Genomic DNA, 12,455 nt, shown 5'->3' with positions numbered 1-12,455 from the left:
GGACGTCCAATTCTTGGTAAGAGAGAACAACAGAAATGGTGTGACCCAATGGTGTGACCCATGGGACCACATCTCGTGCTGAGCATCTACAAACAACTAAGTACCCTCGAGCTTTAGCACTATTGTATGGTAATCCCTGAAATATCATCTTTACTGGGTTTAAATAAAAAACACCCAACAAAAGAAAAATCTGAATTAAAATGAGGGCCGACATGAGAAGCCGGACATAACCGGTCTCATCCCATCATGACATATATGTGTATTGACAATACAGTTAGTCCCCGACTTACGAACAGGTTCCGTTCCAGGAGCCTGTTCGCAAGTCGGAACAAATGGTAGTATGGAGGGGATCGCGGGTGGATCCCGCTCCATACAACGTCGGGTGCAGGCTGTTCTTACAGCGGGCACCCGGCGGCAGCAGTTCCGACGAGCCGCGCCGCTTATCGGAACTGTTAACACTTTAAATACCGCTCTGACAGCGGTATTTAAAGTGTTAACAGAACTGACAAGCGGCGCGGCTCGTTGGAACTGCTGCCGCTGGGTGCCCACTGTAAGAAACAGCCTGCACCCGATGTTCAGGGGGCCCGTACAGAGTCCCACGATAAGATCGCGGGACGCTGTGCGGTTACTAGGCAGCCGGGGACCTCCTGAAAGGCCCCAGGGCTGTCTATGCAGAGTGCCTATCAAGCGCACGGCTTGATAGGCGCTCTGCATAGACAGCCCTAGGGCCTTTCAGAAGGCCCCCGGCTGCCTAGCAACCGCGATCTGACCGGACAGGCTATCAGGCTTGATAGAAGCCTGCCCGGTCCCTGCACAGTATGATGTCATGCCATAGCATTACATCATACTGTGCAGGACAGATAGTTCGTATCTAGCGAAATTCGCAAGTCGAATGTTCGCAAGTCGGGGACTATCTGTATAAGTAACTAGAGTCCATATAAGCTCTCCTATAAAGCCCGGCCCAGTCACTAATGCAGCCGGGGACCAAGCCAGTAATTGTAGCCATCCCAACATGTTCCTCTACTAACGCAGCGTCCTGGGGCAATAAGCAAGGGATCCGTGAATAGACAACCTTTATATGTCAGCAGGGAGGGACCAAATCTTCTAGACCGCCAATCCCTGTGTCTAAACCACACCCTTATTGGAGGAGGTGTTACACTGACTAGAGGGGGATAAGTAGCACTGGGGTGTGGGACACCCCTGACAATGGCTTATGAGAAGCGAAGTGTGACCTACAGTATATAATAACCTACAGGGGACAGTACTGAGCTGCGGTATCTAAGCCTCCCATGTGTGATACAGTCTCAGAACCGCTGGACTAGTCAGAGCAAGGATTTCAACCGCTGGGGGGTTTCTCGTGCAATGGTGTGGATAGTATACCGAGAATGGTGTGATCGAGGGAAAAACATCCAGTGAAAGGGGATCCTGTGGATGGAAACAACTCATCACTGAAAGGGGTCAGAGGAGGATGTCAGGAATCATTCTGTACAACAGGTACTGCACAGTCAGGAGCAGCCAAGTACAACGCTGGGGCTCCAACTAGCGTGTTCAAATCTACAATTTGCTGATTAGCTATAACAGCTGATGACCAGTTTCAGCATCGTTGTGTCTAGGAGAAAGAAAAAGGCAAGTCTGTAGGGGACAAAACAGCGCAAAAACTGGATCACTGAGCAGCAAAAAAACATCTCCTGGTCAGATGAATCTAGATTTCTGTTGCATAATCTAATGGGAAGGTCAGAGTTGGCACAAGTAGCATGAATTGATGACCCCTTCCTGTCAGTCCAGTAGAGGTAAAGTAATGGTGTGGGGAAGTTCTCTTTTTGACTCACCCCTCTGATACCTGTGGATGGATGCCACTACGAATTACTGTGGTTCTGAATACCAAATGAGGTCCAACACGCTACTAGATGGAGTCTCTGATAAAGTGGCCATTCAATATAACTCCAGAACATTTAGCTTAGGTGACCAGACATCCCGATTTAGGTGGGACAGTCCTGCTTTCCCTGTGTCCCAAGCAGGACAGCCATTTGTTCCAATTTTGGGATGTCTGTCCCACTTTCTTCCTGCTTTCGGGATGTCTTAACACAATGAAGGTGATTACTAGCCGGGGGATTGCGGCTCCCCCGCTGGTAATCACTCAGTGGCACCACTGCCAGATACACACACTGGCGGCAGTGTGTGCATCCAGGATCTTCCTCCCCTCACCTCTCCTCCTTGGTTTTGCAGAAGGAGAAGAGAGGGAGGAGGCTCTGTCGCAGGTGTACACACTTCCGCCCACAGTAGCGCCGAGAAAAGGGGTAGCAGCGCACTGAAGATCAAAAGAAGGGTAGGTATATGGGTTTCAGCGGGGCTCTATTACTACTGGGACTACTGTGGGGGTCACTGTTACTACTGGGTCGATATAGAGGATACTATTAGTAATAGTGTCTTCTATATCAGCCACAGTTGTAATAGTATTACTATTAATAGGGTCACGATTACTACTGGGGCTTATATAGGGGACACCATTACTACTGAGGCTACTGTGGGGGGGGGTCACGATTACTACTGGGGCTTATATAGGGGACACCATTACTACTGAGGCTACTGTGGGGGTCACGATTACTACTGGGGCTAATGTAGGGGACACTATTATTACTGAAGATGCTCTGCTCATGGCAGTGTACCCCAAACTGACATAGGATATGTTTATACATGTCAGAAATACTGCGGAATGTTCGCAGCAGAAGTTTCTGTGGCAAATTCCGCAGCATTTCTGCAACAAAAAAAACTGTCAAAATCTGCATTATTGGTGCAGATTTTGACTGGAAGTCAGCTGCATATCTGATTTCATACTATGCGGTGCTCCTCCTCACCTCCGCCGAAGGCTTCCTGCTGTCAGTGCTCCCCGGCGGCCTGGTCAGGTGAGGCCACTACAGGTGGTTAGGAACCAGAAGCCGGGGAGCGCTGACAGTGGGAATCCTTTGGAGGAGGTGAGGGGGAGCGCTGCATAGTATTTCCAGTCCCAATCCACACCAATTCTACGGATTCTGACTGTTTTTGGGTGCAGAAACGCTGCAGAATTCGCTCCCTGTCATTTTTGAAATGACCCTGTACTTTTTATAAGGACAGAGATAAAATCATATGTTGTGATAAGCCTCGCCCCTGACCACACCCCTCTGTCCCGCTTTGACCCTGGGAAAATCTGGTCACCTTAATTTAGCTAATACATTCTACACAACAGATCGCTGAGAGAGGGAGGAGCCTCTGAGTGACTACGTGACGCTAATATGGCCGACTCTGGTCATTGGTTTCCATGGTTGGCAATAGATAACATGTTTAGGTTCATCAGCAGTGAAGATGTCTTTCCCTATATTATTTGCAGAAAGCGGACAAACGGGCACTGGAACACAAGGTGGGTCATGCCGAGCTGGAGGCCGCAATCGGTGGGGTCAATGCTGTACCAGAGGACATGATCAAGAAACTGGCAGCACAAGAGTCCGAATAGCAAAATCTGTTGGCCAAGTTGCTGTTTTCATCACATCACACGAGTAGACGGGACGCTGCCCCCCACGAGATCAGGACACTCCTCCTTGTCTACTAACTATCTGGGATTCAGTGAGACAGTTCCAGATTTTGGGGCTGCCCCTCTGTCCCTAGAGGCAGGACACATGTACTGCAGGGGTGGCAAGGAATGGAGTAGCAGAAAAAACAGGATATACTCACCCCTTTCGACCCCCGGGCCGTTTGTTCCCGCGCTCACTTCTGGTAGCAAAACAGCCTCCAGCAGGCTTCGGGTCTGCATGCTTCCGACTAAACTGTCAGAAACAGACTCCACGAGGGTGGCATGAGAAACAGACTCCACGAGGGTGGCATGAGGACCCGGCCGCTCGATTACATTTGTCAGAAAACACCAGAATTGGCAGGAACAAAATCCAATATATGATTTTAATGTTTCAGTAACACCTTAATGATGTGGCCCTTTTTTTTTTTTTTTTTTAAATTTCATTCCCCCCCCCCCCCCCCTTACTTTCCAAAAATCATAACAACATAGCGGTCAGAGGGCTTGTTATTTGCGGGTCGAGTTGTAATTTTCAATGGTACTATGTAATATACCACATAATGTACTGAAAAACGTTTTAAAAGTTCTAAGTGAAGTGAATTGTACAAGAACCGCAGTTCTGCCATCACCAAATTTATATATATATATATATATATATATATATATATATATATTTTATATTTATTTATTTATTTTTTTTTGCTGTACTCATTTTAAAATATAAAATATCTTTGGAATAAAAATAAATTATTTTCTGCCGCCATCTTCTGACAGCCATCACTTTTTTATTTGTCCACCGATGTAGTTGTGCGAGGGCTCGTATTTTGCGGGACATCCTGTAGATTCTCTTGGTACCATTTTGGAGTACACGTTACTTTTTGATCGCTTTTTATTACATATTTTTTTGGAGACAGTGACCAAATGAGCGCATTTCTTACATGTAATTTTTTTTTCTGACAATGTGGGTAAATAATACCTTACTTTGATAGATCCGACTTTTACAGCAGCGATACCAAGTATGTTTTGGGGTCTTACATTTTTTTATTGCAAAATGGAAAAAGGGTGTTTTTTAAAACATTTTTATTACCTTTTATTGATTTAATAATTAAAATCCTTTTTTTAAACTCCTCTTTACATTTTTTTTAGTCCTCATAGGGGACTTGAACTTAAACGTTTAACAGCCGCGATCAGATCAGCGTGAGGGCTGATAGTGGCTGTTGCGGGAGGATGTCAGCTGTCAAAGACTACAGAGTTTGTTGTCCCCTCCAGCACCTCAGAGTACATGTTTTGTGTTTGTCTTGTATTGCTGTTTTGTCTGTTGAATGAGTCAGATTTATGTGTATTGAATGTTTGCAGGCATGAAAGGGTTAATGTCTGGAAAATGTATCGTTTTGTCCTGTGTGTCATATAAAAGGGTAGTCACATGTGAGCTCAGGGTCCGGAAAGAGAAGGAAGGCATGGAGGAGGCCAAAAGGGGGTCCGCTGTCCCTGCTTGGGCTTATCTTTTCTTGAGAGACTCCCCATAGCCGCTAGCCGCAAGGAGTGCATGAGCCCGGATGAGGGTGAAAGCTGCGCAAGAACCGCGTGTGTCCGGAGAGAGAGAGAAATTGCCAGAGAGCGAGGAACAAGTTAGTGACTGACAGGAAAGAGAGAGAGAGTTACTGGGAGAGAGAATTCCCACAGATAACTGCAACTGTGGATGTACAAATACCCCGTGAATCCTCACTGCTTCACCACTGTAAGAACTGTCTATTTGTTGTTTGCTACCATCGGTTACGTAAATGGACAGAACTAAATGTTCCCGGTTCTCGTCCAGAAAAGACACTCTGTGTGCGTAGACTACTTTATTCCGTTTTAAAGATTCACCGCAGAGAATAGAACGTTGGCGTCACGAGTGACAACAGGACTTTAGGTAACCTCTGTTACCAATTCGTGATCTCCCCCTGTCGGTAACGAGGTCGTGTCCCGAGCTACCCTTAGGGAGGAGACGGTAGAGCCCTGTGAGAAGGTATTTCTCTACCCCGCTGTCTCCTCGGCTGAGGGCCTGCTCTCTGGACACTGCAATGTCATGGAGCATTAAGGGGTTAATTTTATTGAGCAGTGTATATTACCCCAACTCTCCTCCGCTCACAGGACCTCCTAGTCACTCTGTACTACTGTCCCGCACTGCACTACAAACACCATCTAGCACACACTTAGCGCTGCCCACGAATGATGTGCCCCAAGCCAAAAAGGCCACAAACATTCTGCAGCCACCAATCAATGGTAAGGAGCAGTTGGTCAGACCTATGAGGCCTCCAAAGACCGTCACCATCAATGCTGTTCTGCTGCTGGGCCTCTTCCCCCGGGACTTTATTACTGAGGTTCTTATTTTCTCACTTGTATGGTATAAACCTGAAATGTATCACCTGTCACAATAAATGTAGAATTCAATAGGCACATGTTATGTATGGGCACTGGGGCTGCCAACTTTGTCACCATACAAATATCGGCCGAGATAAAAGGGGGCATGGGTTAGCGGTGAGGTGAGGGCAAGGCCTATAATGACATTGTAGTGGCCCAGTACATCATCCTGGTCCCCTCCATAAATGCCATACATGTATGTCTTATGTTGATGCACCGTGCAAAGCTGTCTTGTCATTTCCAATATGTGTGTTGCACAGCTGCAGCGCTTGAGGGGTTAATGTTTAATAAAATCCAAAGCCTGCATGCAAATCTATCAGTATGTCATGTAATGTGGTATGAGAGTAGGTTATAAGAGTGAGTGATTGAGAGTGGGAAAGGAGTTCAGTTCAGGGTCTTCCATCTTGTCTGCCACCTAATACAGAGCCACATGGAGGCACCTTCAGCCTTCATGTGGTGAAGATGGAAGAGGAGGAGAGATTTTCCACGTTGCTTGTGAGCTGGATGTGAATGGAGTGAGCCTTCAAGAGATAGAGAGCATCTGTGAGTAATAACTTTCTTCCAAGGTCAGTGCAGAGGTACTAAGTAATTCTCAAATTTTCCTACGCGGCCGCCTGAAGTCTGGATCACTGTGTAGAGGTACACCATTTAATTGTCACACCCACGCGTCTCCAAGTCAGGGTGGAAGTACTGCAAGATAATAATGTCTGTTCACACATGTGCGTTTTTGAGCTCATGAGAGCCTTGTCGAGGTACTACCTTCTGAAAATCTAGTCATTCTCCTGCACTGTAAAGTCTATAATTGAACTGACTTGTATTAACTGTTTTCAAGTTTCAAGTAAATCTTATACCGGGCTCTAACCATTCCTAGAGACCCGTGGTACTAAGAACTGTCTGTGGCTGAATTTATTAACCGCTGAGGGTCATACCTATGTGTATGGGAACGGTGGCGTCACGTGTGACAATTACAACTCCTGTTCTCCTGTTTAGTGGGCATTCTCTATTCTAGGAGTGTCCAGATAGCGTGTAGTCATACTCCGGCCTTGGCTGCGTGTTTTCCCTCTGGGAAGGAGTCTGGTTAGTGCCGCCGTGACAAGCCAGCACTATACCCTCCCAGCTCCCACATATGTCAAGTGTCCGGGGTCTCCCTATGGGAAGCTGGGCTACCACAACATCATTTTACTTCTCTTATTCCACCTGGAAATGTATGAACAGACAGACAACTGGCTGTTACCATTTTTATATTATGGTGTAATGCACTAAGGCCACCTTCACTAAGTTGCCAACCACCACTACCCCCTGCATTGTGTCACCAGTCACAGACACAGTTGTCATATTGGGGCACGGGCCACGGCTGCCTTTATAAACATACACATCTGGTTCCGGGACTAGTCACAACTACTACAGTCAGGAGTGGACCTAGAACTCAAGGACCCTCATAGCAAAACTCAGAATCTCCCCCATCAAAAAAATATATATAATATTCTGTAAAACAATGGGCAGTAGCTCAGCTGTATTAGAACTCTAAATAACAGTCACCCTGTAATAGTCAGATACCAACTCTACACAGTGATAGTGATTACAGTGCAGTTACCTCCAGTGTTCGTGATTACAGTGCAGTTACCTCCAGTGATGATAATTGAAGCTTCTCGTGTCGGGCTCTCTTAGGGAGGAGACGCACTGAAAAGCTTTTATTACTACTTCACTAATAAGTGGTTAACACACAGTTGATTTTAATTAAGTAATTAAAGTAAAAGTTTTAAGGATTGTTGAATAGATTGTGATGTAGAGGTGAGCAAGGTTCCAGAGGGACTGAAACGCGTACTCTGTTACATCTGTGATATGCACATTTTTTATTAAATGAGGCAGAAGAATGACACGCAAGCAGCATCCCCTATTAGGATATTGATCTGCCAAGAAAGCCAGAGAAACCGTCTGGCTAAGGCGAAGTCTTGCGGACAGATCTGCTATTAGGAACGCGGAGCAGTGAATCGATAGAAGGTGGGACAAAGAACTTTATTAGTATTTAGTCCCTAAACTTTTTTATGACAAAAAAACCCCAAAACACTAATCTTCCAGCAGGCTGCTCTCCTCTGTGCGGGTTCCCCGTGGTTTCCACTTACTTTCAGGTTCAGCGATCACGTGCCCGACTAAGCATGTGACCATTGCATGTGGCCTCAGTGGGTACTGAGACTTATGCTTGATAAAGACTCCTTTGGAGTCGAAACGTTGCATGTAAACTATGGAGGAATAAAGGAACGTTTTATTTGCACCTTCTATGCTGTCACCGCTACCTATTTTCTGTGGATTAAGTGGACCTTGGGATCGGATCCTTTCGGTGACTGGGCATCATAAACCTGTCCTACCATATTACGGTGAGGAAGCTTTGCTGCTAGCAAACTTCTGTTTATGGTACTGAGACTTATGACTGGCCATAGCAGTCTATGCTTAGACAGGCATGTGGCCACTGCAACCACAATTAACAGATGCCTTGGGGCCCGGAGCGGTGGGGGAACGGAAGAGTAGAGAAGAACCGGAGTGTTGGGGGATTGGAAGAGTAGAGTAGAACTGATTTTATTATTTTTCATGCTCCTCAATGATTTTCATCTGCATTTGTGCCCTGAGGACACAGATAGAGTAGAAAGTTGTGCCGCTGCCAGGGTGCAGGGGCACCGTGTGCCCCATGGGTACAGCAACCTTCCAAGTATAAGTACGGGCTGTACTATTTATACAATGCAAAGATCCATCTAGCATTTATGTGGCAGATGAACATTTTAGTCCCATGAAGGACCTGGGCCCAATATTATGGGCGGACTAAAGACACAACTACATGGGGCAGGAGCTCCAGGGTCTATCTGCTAGAGGTAATGACAGGAGCCGTCAACATGTGATAGTGGAGGGATCCGTCAGCAAGTGTTTAACCCCTTCACGCCTCAGGACATATATGTGCATCCTAGGTACAGTGGGGTTAATATAGCATGGGCTTGGAAGTTGGGACCATTCCATATACAGATAGTTTTGGCTATCTTTGATGGGGGACACCGAGCCACAATAGTTGTCATAGGAGTTCACGTCGACTGACAATTCTGACGGCAGAATTTAATGTCCTGATCAGTGATCGCAGACCCTGAATGCCCCCTCCCATTCTGCAATACAATCGCAAGGTACTGTCTGGGTGTCATGGCTGTCAGGGGTCTACCGAAGGCCACCAGAGCTGCCATGTATTTTTGTCTTTTCAGACGTGAAGTATTGCAGTATATGCTATAATGGATCAGACGTTTGCAAGTTCAAATCCCCTATGGAGACTTAAAAAAAAGGCAAAAAAATGTTATTTTAAAGAAATAAAAGGGAAAAAAAAAAGGAAAAAATGTTACGGGTATTTATAATAAAAAAAAATAAAATAAAAATAAAAAGCCAAAACATATTTAGTATCACCATGCCTGTAAAAGTCATATCTATCAAAGTCATCCATTACCGATTCCACAAAGTGAACGTTGTGAGAATAAAAATACGTAACACCAAAAATGTGCCTTTTTTGGTGACTCTGTCTCCCGGAAAAAAAAATGTAATCAAAAGCAATAAAAAAAAGTCACATGTACTCCAAAATTGTACCAATAGAAACCACGACATTCCGAAAAAAAACGAGCCCTCAGACTGTTATATTGACGGAAAAATAAAGTTATGGTGGTCAGAAGATGGCGGTGGAAAATTATTTTTTAAAGATATTTTATTTTTTAAAAGTAGTACAGCAAAAATTTTAAAAAGTGAATAAATTTGGCTTCATTGCAATTGTACTAATACACACTGAATTAAGTTATGTTCTTTTCGCCACATCGTGTACACCGTAAAAACAAGACCCCCAAAGATGATACAGTTGTGTTGTTTTTTTTTAATCTCACGCCACTTTGAATTTTTTTTTACGTTTTTCAGTTCATTATATGGTACACTAGCTGACATACCCGACTTCGCCAGAGTTAATTTGGTACTGGTGTTTATCTGGTGTTCACATGGAAAATCCTATGAAGACGTGGTTACTTTAGAGATATTGGGAAAAAAAGATGTTCACCATTTTGCATGGTTCTTTGCGTTACCCAGGAAACACCACAGGGAGGTAACCATGCTACGTTTCCTTTATATAAAATGACATCAGGAAGTGAGAGAATTAGATTCCATACGTAAAATTTGGACGCTAATTCTTTTGCTCTTTGAATTGAATAATCGAGTTGGGACCCATTAGCTTTTCCTATTTCTGACATAATCAATGCTCGTCCAAATTTCAAGTTTCTATGACACCGAGAAGTGAGAGAATTAGATTCCGTACGTAAAATGTGGATGCTAATTCTTTTGCGCATAGAATTGAATAATCAAGTTGGGACTCATTAGCTTTTCCTATTTATGACATAATCAATGCTCCTGCCAAATTGCATGTTTCTACGACATCGGGAAGTGAGAGAATTAGATTCCATACGTAAAATTACGCTAGAATTGAATAATCGAGTTGGGACCCAATTAGCTTTTCCTATTTTGGAGATAATCTATGCTTGTGCCAAATATATATAGATTAAATAGTAACATTGAAAAATACAACTCGTCCCGCAAAAAACAACCCGCAGACGGCGACGATATTTTGAAAATGGGTAGAAAAAACAAAAATGAAAAAACAAAAAAAAAAATGGTTGTGTGCTCAAGGGGTTAAGTCCTCTAGCCGGCGGAGTGATGCATATGTAGCACTTTTAGTGCATCGCTGCCTGAGTACTGTTGTGCAATGTCTAGCGGGCAGGACTCACGGGGTTAAGTTACCAGCGGCAGGAGAGGTAGCAACAGCGACAAACACTAGACAAGAAATGTCCTCCACAGATTACCAGGCGTTTCTAGGTTTCTTAGCAACCGGTAAAAACTTCCGTGCACAGTCCGGGAGTCACAGGCATGGCTGCTGCAAGGGTTGCTAGGAGGGTTCAGTGCAGGACAGAATGAATTCCAGCATGCATGAGCTAGACTGAAGAGCTCGCACTCTAGCTACAGCTATCTGGAAACCCTTGCCACCTTATTCTTCATAAGGTAAGATATTAGGAATGAGCTGATGTTTAGGGATAAAATGAATGAAAGTACTAATTAGATAGATGCCGCTAAGCTGTAGAATGCAGCGGATATTAGTAAGCATGGACTCCCCTTCAGATCAGATTCGCCGCAGTGATTGCCACAGATCCGGTTGAGGAGACCCCTGTCGATCATCTCCGTTGGAAGCTGTAGGTCATCACACATTTCCACTTGCGTATCAAATGAATGAACAACCCCTTTAAGTGACCATCAAGGCATGAATGGCTCCATTTGATTACCTCTCCACTAGCGCATCAATCTTAAGGAGCCTTGGGTCTTCTACGGCCGCTCTACACATTCCCATACAATACACCATTTTTTGACGCTCTTGTGCAGTTTTAATCTGTATATTTACTCCTACCTATTCAATATTGCCTTTAGACCCCTCAGCAGTCTCCACCATGTCCGGCTCAGTGTCCTTCAAGGAACTACTGAATTTCGCTATAGGTTATCCAGAACTTGGTACCGTCAACTTCAATGCCCTCTACTCTCTGCTCCACGGCCTCCTGGAACATCTGCAGCTGGGGGATATAAGGAGGAACTTATCCCAGGAGGAGAGGGAATTCATACAGCCAGGGCAAAGTAATGTAGGCGACTCGGGGAAGCCATCCACACTATTCCACCATCTGCAGGACAAGGTGTCTCGGATGGAGGCCAGGCTCCAGCAACTGGATGCTCTTCCCAGCTCCGACAGTCTCTTGCAAGCCAGCCAGTCGCAGAAGAAGCCTGTGGAAGAGATGTGGCAGTTAATGCAGCTCAAGAAGAAGACAGAGGTGAACGAAGATGGAGTCAACAAGGTGAGAGATGGGTGTCTTGTGTGGCATTGATGTAAGATGCATGGGTGGTGAGTGGATGGCATCATCAAATAATCTTACAAACTCCTAAGAAACTTGATGCTAAATATATGCATACTAATTTCATATGGCCAGTAGCCGTGCCTAATATAGATTATTAACATAGACCCCTACTGCAGATCAATAGTCAATAGTCATTTGTCACAAGAGGTCTATATGGGCACGAGAGAGCTGTGATTTTATTTGAGTTCGGTTCACATCTTGGACAACTTGGTGGGTTGTTCGCTCATCGGATCGCCATCTTTCCGCCACCAGATGGATGGTCGTACACCAAAAAGCCTCATCCATGTCTGAAGTTTGGTAAAACTTTGTAGAGCAGTTCTTTTATGCTGTCTTCACACTATTGTTACTCGTCACGGTGTACATGAATACAAACAAGTGCCCCAGCCGTCTAGCTGCTAAAGTACATAGACTTTAATCCGGTCTACAAATACAAGCCCAGTGTCTTAACACATGGCTACACAACGTCCATATATGATACCCATCCAGGGTGTGAACCTAGGGGCCGTCCACCCGTCATGTTCGTGGCTATTCAGCCGGCAGCTTCTGCTGAACGAAGT

The 12,455-nt window shown here is 45.0% G+C and overlaps 1 protein-coding gene across 2 annotated transcripts in view; it reads left to right on the top strand.

Moving 5' to 3' along the window:
• Positions 1-10,857: 10,857 nt before the first annotated feature.
• Positions 10,858-12,455, top strand: part of C8H16orf96 (chromosome 8 C16orf96 homolog) — a 32,261-nt gene continuing 30,663 nt past the window's right edge. For both annotated transcript variants that reach the window (XM_066576753.1, XM_066576752.1), the window contains exons 1-2: positions 10,858-11,002; positions 11,423-11,838. In XM_066576753.1, the coding sequence (XP_066432850.1) occupies positions 11,443-11,838 (396 nt within the window). In that variant the 5' untranslated portion in view covers positions 10,858-11,002; positions 11,423-11,442. The remainder of the gene's footprint in view (positions 11,003-11,422; positions 11,839-12,455) is intronic.

Source organism: Eleutherodactylus coqui, chromosome 8 (assembly GCF_035609145.1).
Source record: "Eleutherodactylus coqui strain aEleCoq1 chromosome 8, aEleCoq1.hap1, whole genome shotgun sequence".
NCBI classification, from domain to species: domain Eukaryota; kingdom Metazoa; phylum Chordata; class Amphibia; order Anura; family Eleutherodactylidae; genus Eleutherodactylus; species Eleutherodactylus coqui.
This window is presented reverse-complemented; position numbering and strand designations above follow the sequence as displayed.